The sequence below is a fragment of the Ambystoma mexicanum genome, chromosome 1p, assembly GCF_040938575.1.
Source record: "Ambystoma mexicanum isolate Mex_15411 chromosome 1p, UKY_AmexF1_1, whole genome shotgun sequence".
NCBI classification, from domain to species: domain Eukaryota; kingdom Metazoa; phylum Chordata; class Amphibia; order Caudata; family Ambystomatidae; genus Ambystoma; species Ambystoma mexicanum.
The window spans coordinates 344,292,677-344,310,536 of NC_090921.1; the positions used below are offsets into that span (position 1 = coordinate 344,292,677).

At 47.3% G+C, this 17,860-nt stretch overlaps 1 protein-coding gene across 1 annotated transcript in view; it reads right to left on the minus strand.

Moving 5' to 3' along the window:
* The window catches only part of HSD11B1L (hydroxysteroid 11-beta dehydrogenase 1 like), a 222,692-nt gene that overhangs the window by 37,465 nt on the left and 167,367 nt on the right, over positions 1 to 17,860 (minus strand). Inside the window, exon 6 of the mRNA XM_069648470.1 lies at positions 7,467 to 7,632. Within this exon, the coding sequence (XP_069504571.1) occupies positions 7,467 to 7,632 (166 nt within the window). The remainder of the gene's footprint in view (positions 1 to 7,466; positions 7,633 to 17,860) is intronic.

A 17,860-nucleotide genomic window follows, 5' to 3' on the forward strand; every position in this document is an offset into this window, starting at 1 on the left:
GATCCATGAAAGTCTTGTCAAAAAAGGTTCTTCCCCGTTCGTCCAAAACCATCAAGGACCACATTGACACCATTGCTCCTGCTCAGGCTGACTCCTGCAACCTATCCTTCACCTCTGGAGCCTTCTCCTCCCCTCTAAAGCACTCTCTTGTACACCCTCTTCTCAAGAATCCCACAGCCGATCCCTCATGCCCGGATAACTATCGCCGTTCTCCATCACTCCTTTCCTGGGCAAACGCCTGGAAAAGCTGGCCATCTCCCAACGTAATCTTCACAACGATTCTGTTGGTTACCTCCATGACCAACAGTCTGGCTTCAGAGCTGCCAGAAGCACAGAAACTGTTCTCCTGAACATCTGTGAAGACCTGCTCTGCAACCTTGACTCTAACATCCCTTCTGTCCTCATCCTACTCAATCTCTCTTCTGCCTTTGACACGGTCAACCATGCCATCCTGCTCAACAGTCTCTGTGATAACCTGGGTATAACCGATCAGGCCCTGGCCTAGCTGACCTCTTTCCTCTCTGATTGAGCCTCCCAGGTCAAACTTGGGTCCTTCCTTTCCTCTATCTCACTCTCTACCTGCGGTCTTCCCCAGGGGTCTAACCTCTCTCCCTGGCTTTTCAACCAATACCTGGCACACCTCGCCCACCGCATTGCCACTCTCTGCTCCAACTTTCAGTGCTATACAGATGACACTCAGCTCGTTTTCAGGCATCCCTCTGCCACCTCCTCTCATTCTCTCATCTCTGACTGTCTGTCTACTATCCAGGAGTGGTGTGCCGCCAATGATCTCTGCCTTAATGCCAGTAAAACAGAGATTCTCCTCATTGGTATACCTGCACCCTCCTTTCCTTTCACTCTCCAGCCGGCCTCCCTTGGCCCTCTTCCTGCTCCCACATGTAAAGCTAAGAACCTCAGAGTCATCTTCGATTCCACACTCTCCTTTTCTCCTCACATTGCTGACATCTCTAAGAAGTCAAAATACCAACTGAGCCTCCTCAGAGGTATTCTTCCTTTCCTCTCCTTCCCACAGAAGCTCACTGTCTCTAGAGCTCAGGTTCTCTCTCGGCTGGACTCCTGCAACAGCCTCTTTCTAAAATCAGCCTGCTTCTACTCTCTGCCCTCTGCAACTCATCCAGAACAGGACTGCAAGACTTGGCCTTGGCCTCAAGTCCAGGGATCGTATATCTCCTGCTCTGAAATCTCTTCATTGGCTCCCAGTGGCTGCAAGGATTAAATTCAAGACCCTTTGCATTGTCCACAAGGCTTTCTGGGGCCTGGGTCCACAATACCTTCAACTCTCCCTCCTTCCTACTCGACCTCTTCGCTCCTCCACCTCAAACTCCCTCAGGGTCAGTCGCTTCTCCAAGCAATGAGTTGGGGTAGATCAGGTTCCTCGGCTGGGGCCTCCCTCTGGGACAGCCTCCCTGCCTCTCTGAAACTTGAGGAGAACCATCTTCAGGTCCAGAAGCACCTCAAGTCCTTCCTCTTTGCTTCTGCCTTCGCTCTTCCTCTCCCTTGCTGATCTGTCTGGTTCGGCACGGGGCACCTGGTTACCCTCTGTTTTTCGGGCCCAGGTCCCTGCCCACCCAGCCACACACCCGCACTGCCTCTTGGAAACTGTTGCACTTGGGTCTGTATGTGCAACCCTGCAGTCCCCTTACCTGAACTTATTAGACACCCCTTTTCTGTGCTTTAACCTTGCACTTGCCACCTTGCTGGCTGCACTACCAGTTGTTGTTTTATCCCTTGCTCAGCACTTTCCACTTCTCCCCTCTCCCTTGCACTAACCCCTTCTCTCTCCCCTGCACATGCACGTTCTCAATGTCACTGGGTCTAGTAAGATCGTTGTTTTGTCCTCCCTTGTTCCCTTCCCTTGCCTCGTCGTGCTTTGATACATTTGTGTATGAGCGCGCTACAAATAAAATACCATATTGTATCATTGTGCAATTGAGCCCCATGCCCTACCATTATTGTAAAAGAAAAGATAACCAGTTTAGAACCGGCAATAGCCACAGTGATCAACAGTTCACATTCCCGCCAACTTCTGGCGAATAACCAAAATGCCACCCATTGGCAAAATGCTGGGGAAATGCCCCGCCCACACTTTCTCTGAATACAGTCAATCCATGAAATTGCTCCCATCAAACAACCAGGATTGCGACCAGACAGAAGCACAGTACCTGTCTGGCTTTGCATTAATGAAGACCTCCTGGACCCCTCAGACAACATCCCATTCATCCTATTCCTCTTTGACCTATCGGCAGCCTTCAATACGGTCAACAATGTGGCCTTTCAATGGATTTCCTCCTTGCTGTACGATAAAGAACACCAAGTTAGATCCTGCTCCTTACTTTCCTTTACAAGTACAATGGGGGGTACTGCAAGGCCCAGTTCTTTCTCCCCCACTTTCCAATTGCTACATGGATCTATGTGCCATTATCATGGTGTCTCTCTGATATTCTTCCAACTGTATTGCCTTTAAGTAGTACTACATCACATCCAGTTCTCTGAACATCTACAAGTGCCTGGCTCAAATGCAAGACTGGACGTAGACAAAGGCCTCTTGCTGAACACGGAAAACCTGGAATCTTCCTGGGCATGATCTTGCCATGCCCTTTCCCATTCTACTAGACTCCCACCAGGGTCTTCACCACCCCCCCAAACTCCCCCCATTCTCCGCCCAACACATCGGTACCTAAGGCAAACAATCTTGGTCTCTTGTATAATGATAAGTTGCCCTTTAACCAGCAGATACAAGAAACAAATCTCATAATCACCAGTATGTGCTGAAGTGCATCTTATCTTTTCTTAACATGTGTCACAAAATAGAGGTGAGCCTAGTTGCTAGCCAAGTCTGTTTACTGAAACAGCCTCAACCCGGTTCTGTGAAAAAATGTAATTCAACAACTCAAACTGATACAAAACAAGGTGGCAAGGCTGGTTGCGAAACTCAATCCAGTGATCATATCACCCCAGCCATGAGCGTCTATCATTAATTATTGATGGGGAAACAAACTTGCTTTAAAACCGTCTGTGCCATGCATTGATTTTACACAGCGATTGGCCACATTTAACTCTGCAGCAACATCTAAAAGTATAACCCTCCAGAACTCTAAAGTCCACTGCTGAAAAAGGTTTTCTGTTGCCAGTTACATGCAGGGGCAAGCAGCACTAGTGCCGCCCTGTGGAACAGTCTTCTACAGTCCTACAATCTGAAGAAAACCACCTAAAAATAAAACTAAACTTCAAGCAGGCCTTCTTCATTAACGTTGGTGCCGGATCCATCAGCACTTTTGGACGTACATGATGCTCATTCCACCACTTCTTCACACTTCCCCCAAGACTTGCGCTCCTTGGCTTCGGATTGACACCCCACTCTCCTACTCCCAGGCTTCATTTCCCAGAACATTTGATTCTAAATGCACTGTGATCTGCAGGTCACTCCCTGTAGCACTTCAGGGTCTTTACAGGCACTTTACCTACAAGACAGAACTTGCAGTACCTCTGAACCCTCCAGGTCCGCAACAATCACTCATGTCCTCTTATCTGATCTGAATGTACCAAGGACTGTGAATGATCGATTTATCGGTTGACCCCTCCTTTGTTTCTTCCCAACACCCCACCTGGTGGGGAAACACAACGTGATATTTGTTGCAGCTGGCACCCATTACATCAAATTTGCACCCCAGGAAAGGCCTTGGCCAATCAGGTGGCTGGAACAGCGGGCGAGAATAGACATTCTCCACCCGCTGTTCCAGCCACCCAAGGCCCTTCCACGGGTGGTGTCAATTTTGTTTCATTATTTTATGTGAGCCAACAGCGAGCCTCTCCCTGTTGCCTACCCACCCCTCCTAATCCCACCAAATCAAACAAAGCCTCTCCCCTAACCACCAACCTCCACACTTACCTGTGGAGAAGAGCTTTGCGATCGGGTCCGCTGCACCTCCCGCTCTGGCTGCCATAGAAATGGAAAAAGGATGTAGTCCCTTTTCCCCATGGTGGCAGGCATCTTTTTTTACCTCCCCTCGGGAGCTTGGCTGTACAAGCAGCATGAATCTCCCGAGGAAAATAAAAAAGAAAATCATTTGCACCCTCGATGAACCCCAGGATGCGAATGGCTTTTAGGCCCCGGCGGGGTGGGTGTAAATGGCCGGTAACGGCCCACAGTCCGAGTCGATCAGGCTGTCAGGCCATTACCAGCCATGTCCGTCCCCCACCGTAGCGTAAAAGCCATATTAATAGATGAATTAAACGGACATCGTAATAGTTAAATTGATAGACGTAATCATGTTTAATTATGCACTTTACAAAATAAAATTCATCTCGTACTTGCATAACACTTGTGCATAGTTTATTGTCATATACGTTTGTATATTCCTTCACTCACAAGCTTAACCCGCAGTGGTGGGGGGTCCAGATTTAGCTTCTAGGGTAGAGGACCAGGCACCACCTGCTGGCGTGTGGAGGGGACTTTCAGGTTCAAACTACTGGGGAGAAGCCAAGCTCCACCTGTTGTGGACAAGAGCTTGATGCACCTGCTGGGGAGAAGCCCAGGCTCCACTTCCTGAGGCAGGAGTAGGTTCATCCTGCTGGGGAGAAGCCCAGGCTCTACATGCTGGGGACAGGAGCAGGATGCATCTGCTGGGGAGATGCCCAGGTGCCATCTGCTGGGTTCAGGAGCAGGATGCCCCTGCTGGGGAGCAGCCCAGGCTCTACCTGCTGGGGGCAGGAGAAGGATGCATCTACTGGGGAGATGCCCAGGCACCATCTGCTGGGGTCAGGAGCAGGATGCACCTGCTGGGGAGAAGGTCAGGCTCCACCTTCTGGGGACAGGATCAGGATCCACCTGCTGGGGAGAGGCCCAGGCTCCACCTGCTGGGGAGAAGCCCAAGCTCCACCTGATGTGTTCAGGAGCAAGATGCACCTGCTGGGGAGAAGCACAGGCTCCACTTCCTGGAGACAGGATGCACCTGCTGGGGAGAAGCCCAGGCTCCACTTCCTGGGGCAGGAGCAGGTTCAACCTGCTGGGGAGAAGCCCAGGCTCTAGCTGCTGGGGGCAGGAGCAGGATGCATCTACTGGGGAGATGCCCAGGCGCCATCTGCTGGGGTCAGGAGCAGGATGCAGCTGCTGGGGAGAAGGTCAGGCTCCACCTTCTGGGGACAGGATCAGGATCCACCTGCTGGGGAGAGGCCCAGGCTCCACCTGCTGGGGAGAAGCCCAGGCTCCACTTCCTGGGGCAGGAGCAGGTTCAACCTGCTTGGGAGAAGCCCAGGCTCTACATGCTGGGGACAGGAGCAGGATGCACCTGCTGGGGAGATGCCCAGGTGCCATCTGCTGGGTTCAGGAGCAGGATGCCCCTGCTGGGGTGCAGCCCAGGCTCTACCTGCTGGGGGCAGGAGCAGGATGCATCTACTGGGGAGATGCCCAGGCGCCATCTGCTGGGGTCAGGAGCAGGATGCACCTGCTGGGGAGAAGCCCAGGCTCCACCTGCTGTGGTCAGGAGCTTCATGCACCTGCTGGGGAGAGGCCCAGGCTCCACCTGCTGTGGTCAAGAGCTTGATGCACCTGCTGGGGAGAAGCCCAGGCTCCACTTCCTGAGGCAGGAGTAGGTTCAACCTGCTGGGGAGAAGCCCATGCTCTACATGCTGGGGACAGGAGCAGGATGCATCTGCTGGGGGAGATGCCCAGGTGCCATCTGCTGGGTTCAGGAGCAGGATGCCCCTGCTGGGGAGAGGCCCAGGCCCTACCTGCTGTGGTAAGGAGCAAGATGCATCTATTGGGAGAAGGTCAGACTCCACCTTCTGTGGCCAGGAGCAGGATGCACCTGCAGAGGAGAGACCCAGCACCACCTGCTTGGGTCAGGAGCAGGATGCATCTGCTGGGGAGATGCCCAGGTGCCATCTGCTGGGTTCAGGAGCAGGATGCCCCTGCTGGGGAGAAGCCCAGGCTCCACTTCCTGAGGCAGGAGCAGGTTCAACCTGCTGGGGAGAAGGTCAGACTCCACCTTTTGGGGCCAGGAGCAGGATGCACCTGCAGAGGAGAGACCCAGCACCGCCTGCTTGGGTCAGGAGCAGGATGCATCTGATGGGGAGATGCCCAGTCGCCATCTGCTGGGTTCAGGATTGCAGGATGCCCCTGCTGGGGAGAAGCCCAGGCTCCACTTCCCGAGGCAGGAGCAGGTTCAACCTGCTGGGGAGAAGGTCAGACTCCACCTTCTGGGGCCAGGAGCAGGATGCACCTGCAGAGGAGAGACCCAGCACCGCCTGCTTGGGTCAGGAGCAGGATGCATCTGATGGGGAGATGCCCAGTCGCCATCTGCTGGGGTCAGGAGCCAGATGCCCCTACTGGGGAGAGGCCCAGGCTCTAACTGTTGGGGGCAGGAGCATGATGCATTGGCTGGAGAGTAGCCCATGCTCTACCTTGGGACAGGAGCAGGTTGAACCTGCTGAAGAGAAGCCAAAACTCCACTGGCTGGGGACAGAGGCAGGTTGAACCTGCTGAGGAGTAGCCCAGGCTCCCCCTGCTGGGGAGGAGAGAACTAGCTGCTGATCAATCACCTGGACCCCACTGCTATGGTTAGCACTGGGCTTCACCTGTACAGTAAAATCACTCGGTTCCACCTGTCACATGCTTCGAAAGCAGCAGCCACTACCTGCTGCAGAGATCAACGGGCCCCCACTTCCTATCCATTATAGCACCCAGTGTTTCTCGCAAGGAAGAGAAACACGCACATCTACTTACTGGGGTAAGGTTAATTTATTAGGGTAGACCTGATAGTGAGTTCTCTCTATGGCATTGCCTGCAAGTGGAAGTTGTGATGGATGGTAGAGGGGCGGAACGGCAGCAACCATCAGGTCACACTCTGGGTCAGTCATGTAATTGTTATTCAACTGGACATTTGGGGCTTTGAGTGGAGACAGAGTAGGGGAGCTGGCCTGGATGAACTTTGTCAATCATTTATAAATTGGCAGCCAACTTCAAATAAGAGAAACTACTGGAAAGCATACTTATTTTAATGATAAAATAAATTAATAGTGCCTTAACTTATAGGTAATCTTAATGTTCTTCATTGTATCTATTGTGGAAGGATGTAGCACTGAATGAACCCGATTGATCTTTAGGAACTGGACGCACAGATTATAAAGATCTTTCTGCTGAGTGTGCATTAATCTACCAAGCTATTTTACTATCTTGACGAATGGAATGGCCAAGTAGCCACAACATCAGGCAAACCAGCCAAGGGCCACACATACAATCCCAATCACCACATAACAACATATTAAGAGAAACAAAATACTCTTGCTTTACCTGATCAAAAAATCCTGACCCCCAAAATGTCCCCACAATTGCCTTGGAGATCCCGGAAGGGAGGCGATAAGTGGCCATGGGTCAAGTTTTTTATTTGTCCTAACACAGGACTTCAGTTTATTCTAGAGGTCTTAGGAGCAACTTGGACACCAACCTGATCTTCTCCATTGCATATTCAGTGTCGATCACGCCCAAGATGCAGAGCGTGATGGAGACGTCAGTGCCAACCATTGCCAGTTCATGACGCAGCGAGCCGAAGAATCCGTCCAGGGCGAACTTGGCAGCAGTGTAGGAAGTGGTGTACGGAGTGGGGATCTTACCTAGACAACAGAAATAGTAAAGTGAGACTGATGCCCAACCGGGTACAGGTACCACCACCACACACAACCTCATCAATAATGCTTGCTCACACATCACACATTCCCAGATCACCTGCCACCTCACAGCAATGGTTCTTCAGGAGCCTTGCCCTTTCTGAGACTCCATCTCCTTAAAGTACCACCTCCCCAGAGGCCCCACATTGCTATCGACCCTGCCTATTCCCAGACTCCATCTCCTCACAGACCCCACCCCATTGGGAGTCTGGCATACCGAGTCCTGCCCACATATAAATATTTAAATAAAGCTGCTACATTCACCAAAGCAGAATAATGTCAATACTGAACATGTGGCGGGCAGCAGGGACCGACCTGATGCTTAGCGGGCTTCATTGCCTTTTCAAGAGTGGTTGAGTGCGCGACATCTTGGCATTGATTCCTATCCCTAACAGCTATCCCTTCCATGCAGCTAACCATCGTTTTATGAACACATCCACACGCATACATGCTCAACTATCTGCCAATCCATACGCATTCTGTGTTTCTATTTTCATTCCTTTTCTCTCCTAACTGTTCCTCCCTATGAGTAGTTCCTATTCACTCTTCCATTAACTCACCGAATATTCGTCCGCTGCAAACAATAATCCTTGCAAGTCACCTTTTTTTGGGGGGGGGCGGAGGTGGGGCAGGGTGCGTATGGCATGGCCATATTTTACCCTCAACAAGGTTCCTGATGGTTTATTTCCATTTAGATTTTTAGTTTGGCTATCAGTTGGCAGCGCTACCTATAAACTGAAACTATTGCACTAAAATACAGATAGGGAGAAATGGCATTTGAGGAGGGACACACAGCTTGAAGGCGTTGTTTGGTTATTTGTCCACAGATTGAAGACCCACGGCCATACCGATCCATATGGCCATTCCCACCCAGCTACTGCCCCTCCCAGCCTAAACACCTATTCCTGGGAACTCTTTGATCTTGCTTTAATCAAGCCTTACCATCAAACTTGGCACTCAAAGGGCTTGCAAGTGTTTTTTCAAAGCAGTCTTCTCAGAGGAAATGACTTAATTGGGACTGCAAACACGCTACTGGTGTAATAAAAATGCCTGCAGCGGGCTTGCCTTCAGCCACTCGATTTATAAGTCCTCGACGTGTCCCTACCTGAAGTTCTGCTAAAACAAGCATTGGCAAAGGGAACAGTTTTGTCTTGTGTATAAGTATTAGGCATCTGCCGGGCACTGCTATTAGATGCTCAGGTACTCACACCATTTTGCACCTGCTACCATCAATGTCCTGTTAATACCACTATGGCTCTGCCTGGCAAGTGCCTTTTCCATCCCTACACAAAAACCCAAACTGTTGGCATTGCCAATGCTCGTTCTTTAAAGCTCCAACCCTACAGAAATAGGCAGCAGGCTCCCGCTTTTTCAGCAGTCTATCTGGCTTCAGAGTTAGTAACAGAACCAACTGCTTCCACAGTAAACACAATGTTGACTCAGAATTGTTTACGTTTGTGCTCCAAGCTCTTCTATGAAGGGTCTGTGATGTGCCTGATTAAACTACACAACTGTTCGAAGAGGAAATAAGTATACATGGTAATGACTAAGGGCTTTATCACGAGTTCGGCGGTAGCCCTCAAATGCAGCGGTTATGGTGTAAGCGCTGCATTCAAGGGTCTGCCCAATCTTGAGTCTGGCGTGTTTACCACCAGCTCAGAGCTGGGGATAAGCATGCCAGAAAAAAAGCCCATTTTCGGCACAATTACCGCCAGCAGTATTACCACATGGTAATTGCAATGGAAATTCCCCATTGATTCCAAGGGACCTGGGGACAAATAGTTAGCGCCAACCCGTGATCCGGCAGTAATACCACCGGATGGCTGGGCACTAACGCTAATAAAACTGCCCGGTATCCCAGCCGGGATAACGCCCAACTCGTGATCAGGCCGTAAGTTCTGAGACATTCTTTACAAAGCGCTCTTCTTCACCTACTCTGCACACTCTGATAGCGGATATTTTGTTTTTCAGAAAACATCAATCCACTTCTAAGCGGTTGCTATTTCCAAGCGGGTCAAGGCTGGATGACCATATAAGTTACCTTTATTCATGTAAATTACTCAGGACACAATCACGCGGGTTGCCAGGACACCAGACACTAAGGAACGCGACACACTGGTCACCCTTACTTCAGGGTAACTTTCTCCACAATCAAAGCACAACATTTTGATCGACAATGATGACTTCAAGCAGTGACAGCACTACACAGACATTCTACACAATAGACAGGAGAAAAGAAGGATGGGGGGGGCAGATCACAGCAATGTATCAAAAACAGGTTTGTGTATTTCAAAGTATACTTCCTGACTGGTGAGGTATTGGCTGTCATTTTCTCCTGGGGATTAGTTTACTTCTGATCAGGAATTGGCTGGCAGAGACTGTCAGGATCAAACGCATCTTGTCATGTCATCGGGTCAAAGGTCTAATAATGTCACTGCATGTGATGTAATCATTATGCTCATTCCCGTTTTTAAAGCTTGACAACCCCTGCTTGTTTTTGGTCAAAAGAGAGTTAGCAAGTATGATAACTGTTTCCCCGCACAGCAATCCTTTTGCCGTTTTCCCCTCCAATGCTGCAGCTGGATGCAGAGACCTTGTAACAAGAAGAATGGGGCCGTGGATTGTCTGACGAATGAACAACAATTGACAGAAGCAACTCAGTTGATGGGGAGTGAAGACCATCTTGTCTTTCCATGAATGCTAACAAGCACTTCAAAATAAATGATTGTGAGCTTCCTGTTTGTGACTCAGTGCTAGAAGTGAGACAAGGACTTGAGTGGGTTGGGGTGGGCTCTACACAAGGGATGTGGGCCAAGTGCAGGGCATGAGGGAAGGCTATTGCTTGGCTCACAACTTGGGCCTTCTTTTGCGGTGCATGCTCTTTTTTTGTTTCTTAATCAGAGTCTCAGACCCCCTTATGGCAGCCAGGGTGCGTGCAGGTGTCGGAAACCTATAATTAAAAAACAAAAGTAGCGGCAGGAGTGTTTGGGACAGTTTTTCTAAAGTCCAACTAAGAGCTTCATAAAACCATATCAGAGGCAGAACAAAACTCCACTCTTTGTATAAGGCTGTACCACTTGAGAACATATAGTAGCGTGGACAGAGCAGCCAGGCTTATTTTAGGAGGGACATAGGTACAAAGAAATTGTAGCATACATATGGTCGAATGAAACACTGAAACACTATGTATTGTAAAAAATAAATGGTTTATTTAAATACAAGTAGGTCTCTCTATGCTTGACTACTGCAATAGCCTTCTCCTGGATCTACCTTCTTACACTTTATGACCCCTCCAGTTAATCCAGGATAGGGCAAAAAGACTTATCCTTTGCCTTAAGCCCAGGAACCAAATCTCTCCTGCCCTAACAACTCTTCACTGGCTCCCGGTTGCGGCACAGATTACATTCAAATCCCTCTGCATCATGCACAAGGCTGTCTGGGGCCTGGGACCACACTATCTGCAACTTTCTCTTGATAAATACCCTCCCTCTAGACCTCTGCGGTCCTCTGGCACCAACTCTCTGTGTGTAAAGCGTTTCGCTAAACAGTGGGCCGCAGGCTTATCACTTTCTTCAGCTGGCTCCCTCTTATGGAACAACCTGCGCCTGCCTTTTCATCTTGAGCAGGACTTCTTCAAATTTCTGGGAGCTCCTCAAGACTTTCCTCTTCACCTCCTCCTTCCATTCGTCCCATCTCTGCTAATCTCACAGTCGCTGTGATTGGTCGCCAGGGCCCTTATGTATCCCTCTGGGACATGGCCTCAAATTCCCAATCGCCCCAGCCACTACCTACGTCTCAGCACTTGCCTCGGCACCCACCGGCCTCAATCTTGTAGGCTTGCACTTCATCTGCTGCTCACCCATAAGTCCGACATTCCAGCACTTACTCCCACCCCCACTTACCCTCTTCTCACTGCACTTGCACGTTCTGAATACTCACAAGGCATAGTTGGTTTGTATTTTATCTTCCACTGTATATCATTGCTTTCCATCCCATGTTGCAATGTTGCCCTGTGGCGCTTTGAAACAGAATTGACTTTCCCTATAAGCACCTAACAAATGGACAATAACTAAATAAATAAAAGATACATGTTGGGTAAGTAAGTACTATAACATATCATATAAATACAATTATAAAACCAACTCAATACTTATGGTCTACAAACCAAAGTATAACCTTATGCAGAATAGCAATCAGAAATCCAAGGTGAGTCAAACCTATAATGCATTCAGAATGGCATTCAGCTATTCTTGGGGAGTAAAACCATAGTTAGTTACTTTTAGATTACATTCAGTAAATCAAGGGTAGTAGACCTTATGGGCTATAACATGCAGTGTTATTCACTTTCAGAGTCACTCAGTTATGCCAACACTGGTTACACATATTTCCTGCAACCCATGTAACTTTTCCTCTATCAAGAAAGGATACGGTTACCAGACCAATGTCACTTTTAAGAACACAGTTCAAAGGGAGTGACTTAATTGTATACTACTTAGAGGCCTAAAGCTACCCAAGATAGGTATGAATACAGTAACCTATTTTAGAAGTGCCCTAGAGCAGTTCGGGGGAAAGCGCAACCCAGTATTACAGTTTTAGAACAGCAGCAGCTATTCAAGGTCAGTATAACCTATTGGTACATAACTTTGACCCTATTAATAATCCAGGAATAGATAGTTGGACCACTGATACATTTCAGAAGTGTATTATATAATTCTGTGTTAAATAAGAACTCTAGCTGAATTTTAAGAAAGGCAATCAGCAGTTCAAGGCAAGTAAGGACCTGTATACTTTTCAGAGAGGCTACAAGCAACTCCAAGACAAGTATTAACTCCAAGACTGTTTTACAAATGCACACAACAGATCAGGGAAAGCAAAACCCCAAAGTACACTTTAAGAATTACAATCAGTTATTCAAGGTAGCTAAACCTATTGGTAAGCTATTACACTAATTCAGTTAAGAATAATAAAACAGTACCAACATAATTACTTTTAAGATGAGGGGGACACTATTCAAAGTAAGTAAAGCAACTTAAATACTTTTTAAAGAAGCAACCCGCAACTTAAACGTAAGTAATAGCTTTGGCAACACTTTGTTACTTATTCTATTTCAGAGATACAGTTACAACACTAACTCATTTACAAGTAAGTACTTTTACATTTGTATCTTTTGTAGTCCTTCCCTAGTCTATAGCATGAGTTTTCTCAGAGGCAGAGGAGGGACCCTAGTGGTCTTGGAGACAGCTATAGGCAGGTCGGAATAGGGTTCAGATGCAGGAAAGTCAGAATTTCAGTGGATATCTCCTTCAACAAGTATTAGCTTTAGAGTTAGTTAAAAGTGTTCAGGTACTTCACAGAAGGTTCCTGAGATGTGTTCCAGCATTAGGCCCGGGCGAATGGTATGGGAAAACTCCCAACCACACAAATCACCCACTCAGCCTCACAGGATGAACACAAGACTTAAGGTAAGTATTAACCAAGCCAACACAGTACCTTAGTAGAAAAGAAGAGCTTCTGGGTGGATGGCTTCAGGATGCAGCAAAACAGGACCTGATCTCTGGATTCTTGGTCTGGAGACTGAAGAAATGGACACTGGATAGAAACTTGTAGCAGCAGTCACCAGAGGAGGCTTCAAGCAAAGGATTCTTCCCAGTTTCTCGTGGCTCTGTGGATATGGCGGCTTTTTACAGGAATCAGATGAAGGACGAATAATGCTGGTTGGATTATTTTCAGTCTCTCTGTCCTGCACTCTGGTGAGGGGGCATCAGGGATTGAAATCATGTCTCTGGAGGTCCAGCAGGAGTCTGAAGTTTCAGTAGGATACGGCCTTCGGAAGACCATGCACTGCACTCAGTCTCGAGATCCCCTGGTATTGGCGTTTTGCAGCCCAGGAAGGTCACACCATGTCAAGGGATGGCTTGTTTTGTAGGTCCTCCTGAGACTAGTGGATCTCACCAGCCTCTGGGTAGGAGTCATTGCATTCAGGACCCCCAGATGGATTGTAAGGACTGGTTGCTTTAGGCTCCGCTTACACACCATGCTATCCGGTCGCTGGAAATCACTACAGATGTCTTTTCTTCATCTTCATCTTCGGATTCAGCTCCAATGTTCAGCTTGTCAGCAGCTTCCCAGAGTCTTTATCAGGAACTATAGCACAGCTTCTGCAAACCTTCCCTACAGTTTAAAGAAAGGAGCGGTCTGGCTGTCCAATCAGGACAGCCAGCCCCCCAGTGGACACTGGTTCCTTTCAGGCAAGGTGAGAAACAAAGGGCTGTGGAGTTTGGACTCCTCCCACGCTTCCTGCCTTCTCAGCCACTCTGAAGCTTCTGCAGGGAATACAATGGATTCCCGCTGAAGACAAAACTTGAACCGAGGTCATTCTCACCTAAAATGGCAGAAGAAGACCTAGAAAACAACAAGCAAATGAAAAATGGCAACAAAAGAAGGAGCTCACCAAAGCTGACTAGACAGCCTGCAGGTAAAAATGACCAAATGTCATAAAAGTAGTTTCACTGCCACAAACCATTCAAGTAAACTTGTAATTGTAACAAAAATGTTACCAGGTAAGTAAGAAAGGGAATACATTTTATCTCCACAACACTCCACATAAGGTGGGGAGTGCTGGCTCACCATAATAAATGTAAAGGGGATGGCAACGCCACTTTACTTCTTGGGAACAGTAGTTCACCCACGAAATAAAGAGAATTAAAAAGGGAAGCCACTGTATTTAAAATGCTGTGTGGTACCATAGTTCTTTACAGTCAGTCCAAAGTTATACGAAACTATAACTCCAATCACACACTATGCAGAGAGATAAAAAGGTCACCCATAAAAAGAGTAAAATACTAGGTGAGAGCGGAAAAAGATTCCCACTCACCTAGGAATAAGGTAAACATAATCACAAAGTCCAGCAAATAGTCCTGGGATTGACACAGGTCAGGAAGATGCATCACTGAAATGAAAATCTTACCTAACGGGGAGCACCAAAAGATATGATAGCAGTGTGCCCACCTCTCCTTTTGATTCTTCATGAGAGGCACCAACCAGCTGCATGGTTAAAGGGCTTCCTGTTGGGTTGGTGTCGCTGATTAAGAAACAAAAGGAGAGGCAGGTGCATTGTTTTCATACCCTTTGGTGCTCCGTCCTCTCCTTTTTTTTTTATAAGCGCCTCTCCTTTTTTTCTAATCAGAAGTTTCAATCTCTGTAGACTCTAACGACTGAAAGGGATGTCTGAGGGGGTTTGGTGGCTCTAGGCCTAGTAGGGGGAGCTGTCGGTTTATAGTCATAATCTCGAATTTAGAAATCTCAAAAAAAAAAAATGTCGAAAAAAAGGCCGAAAAAAAAAGTCACATTTTTTTTATGACTTTTTTTTCGAAATGGGGGGGTTCCCCCAATCCCCCTTTTTTAAATTTTTTGTTTGTTTTTACCTATTTTATTTATATATACTAGAGCCAAAAAAAAAATATAGAAAAAAAAAATTCGACTTTTTTTTTCGGCCTTTTTTTTCGACATTTTTGTTTTTTGAGATTTCTAAATTCGAGATTATGACTGACCACCGGAGCTGTCATAGTCCAGACTCGGAAGCAGTTTTTGGGGACTGCCAGTGCTCTGCCCCAACCCACTAAAAGCCTTGTTGTGTCTGCAGGTAAACTGAAATGTGGAAGGATTGGTGGTGTCCTACACTACACTCCTTCACAGCTGGGAGACGCCGAGACTGCATTGCAACTTACCCACAGGTAGGAGGGCCTCCCTAGCTTGAGCCGCAGTGACTTTCAGTCTCCCTCTGTATTTCCTCCTACCCTTTAGCCAAAACAGTTGCTGTTATCTTCCTGACCTCCTCCTTAATGAAAGGCAGCTGCTGTATCTTCCTCAGGGGTCACCCTTGTGCCAGTGGCTGCCATGTCATCCGCTCTTACCAGTCCTGTTATGGTTGTGTCTTTCTGGATGCACCATCCCCACTCCCATCTTCTTCTTGCTCTCGTTCTTGTGATTTTCCACAAGCTTGGTGGCCCCAGGCAACATCAACGGCAGTGAACATGGTTGGCATGAGTAGAGCCCTGCAGTGCTCTTCTAGCATGGCACCCAGACTAGTGAAAGATGGCATCTGCCCAAGATTGGGCTGAGCCAGTCACCAGCCTGTCCATTAGCAAGGAAGGGGCCTACGGTGTGATATGTGGTGTGGGTGTTGCAGGGGAGGGGATAATTCATCCGAAAGGAAGGTGCAGAACCTCTGCAGATGGAAACGACAAGGATCTAGTGGTGATGACACAGATGGCGAGTCCATTGTGAGGCGGGAGGTTTGAGTTTCTTCAACAAGGCACAAGAAAAGAGGTCTGATTGCATGGTATTTGTATTTGTATTTATTTATTTGTATAGCACATCAAGACCCTGAGACAACTGAACGCTTTTCTTACATATTATACAGTACACAATTTACAGAATGAGAAATGCAGTAAGAGGGTTTACAGTAGTATACAAATGAAAATACAACAACAAAAATAGTATATACAAATGCAGAGATGTATGTACAATAATGCCCTTGCAGGTGATGGAACTGTAGCAGTTTATTTATGGTCCTGGTCCCAGAGCCAAACTTTAACCTTGTTCTGGAATATCATGAGCGAAGGCTCTGCTCTAATGTCTATGTGGAGCGCGTTCCATTTTTTAGCAGCAAGGTCTGGGAAACTAATTCCACCAGCTTGCTGTTGGTTGAAACGCAGTGTGATGACACAGTGTGTTTGAGCTGTTCTGCTAGGTCGTAGTGAAGTATGGCGTGAGAAAGTGTCACAGAGGTATATGGGTGTTTGATTGTATAGACACTTGTGAGTTAGTGAGAGTGTTTTGAGTTCAATTCTTTGCCTGATGTTTAGCCAGTTTAAATCTTGTCTAGCTGAAGAGATATGGTGTTGCCTTGGGATGTTGCAAGCTGATCTAACTGTGTTATTCTGCATGACTTGCATTTTGTTTATATTCTGTTGGGACGTTCCTAAGTAGAGTGTGTTGCAATAGTCTAGCTTAGATAACACTAAGGCTCTTGCTACTGATATACAATTAGTCGTGGATAGATCTGGGCAACTGTCTGTAATAAGCCTACATTTGTAAGCTGTGGCTGATGCTAGGGCATTAGTTTGTCTCGTGAGAGATAGAGAAGAGTCAATGTATATACCTAATGTTTTCACAACATTTGCTACCTTGATTGTGTTTCCATCGATAATTAAGATTTTAAAGGATGCATCTAGTTTGTTCAATTTAGCTGGGGAACCGAGTAAGAGTAGTTCGGTTTTGTCGTCGTTTAGACATAAACCATGTTTGGCCATCCATATTTGTATAATGCTATAGATGTCATTCAGTGTTTTGCTGTCTACAATGTAGTCGCCAGTGATAGGGATGAGTATCTGGGTGTCATCCGCATAATTTGTATATATGACACCCTGATGGTCAAGTATATCAAATAAAGGCTTGGTGAATACATTGTAGAGCATTAGTGATACACATAATCCTTGTGTGACACCACAGGAGACTGGCGAAGGTAGGACTGAAGCAGATGGAGCAACGACCCTCATGGATATATTACTGAGGAACGATTTGATCCTAGAGTTGGCTTGGCCGGAGAAATGGGCAGCAGATGAGAGGTGCTTGCATAGTATATCATGGTTCACCAAGTCAAATGCCGCAGATAAGTCAAGTAGTAAAAGCAGGGCAGATTTACCTTTATCTTTTAAGGCCTGGATCTGGTTCTTTAGGTTAATAAGTGCTGTCTCTGTCCCACGCCTGGGTCTAAAGCCTGTTTTAGACCTAGTAAATTATTTGCTTCCAGGTATTGCTGAATTTGGAGATAAGCTGCTCAATACAATATTTTCAGCAGGAAAGGGACCGTAGTGATTGGCCGGTAGTTGGATGGGTTGTTCGGGTCCAGTGTAGGCTTTTTTAGGAGTGGGAGTACCCAGGCACCTTTCAAACTGGTGGGCGCGGTACTAGAGGCAAATGAGGCATAGATAAATGCGGTAATGAAAGGGGCGAGTGCAATAGCAGCTTCTTTGATTAGTGTAGCTGGGCAAACATCACCTTTACAATTGGAGGGTTTGAGCTTGAGCATGATCAACTCTACTTCTTTGATAGATAAAGATTTACACTTGAATTGGGGCAATGCAGTGATAGAGGTAGGTGGAAGATTCTG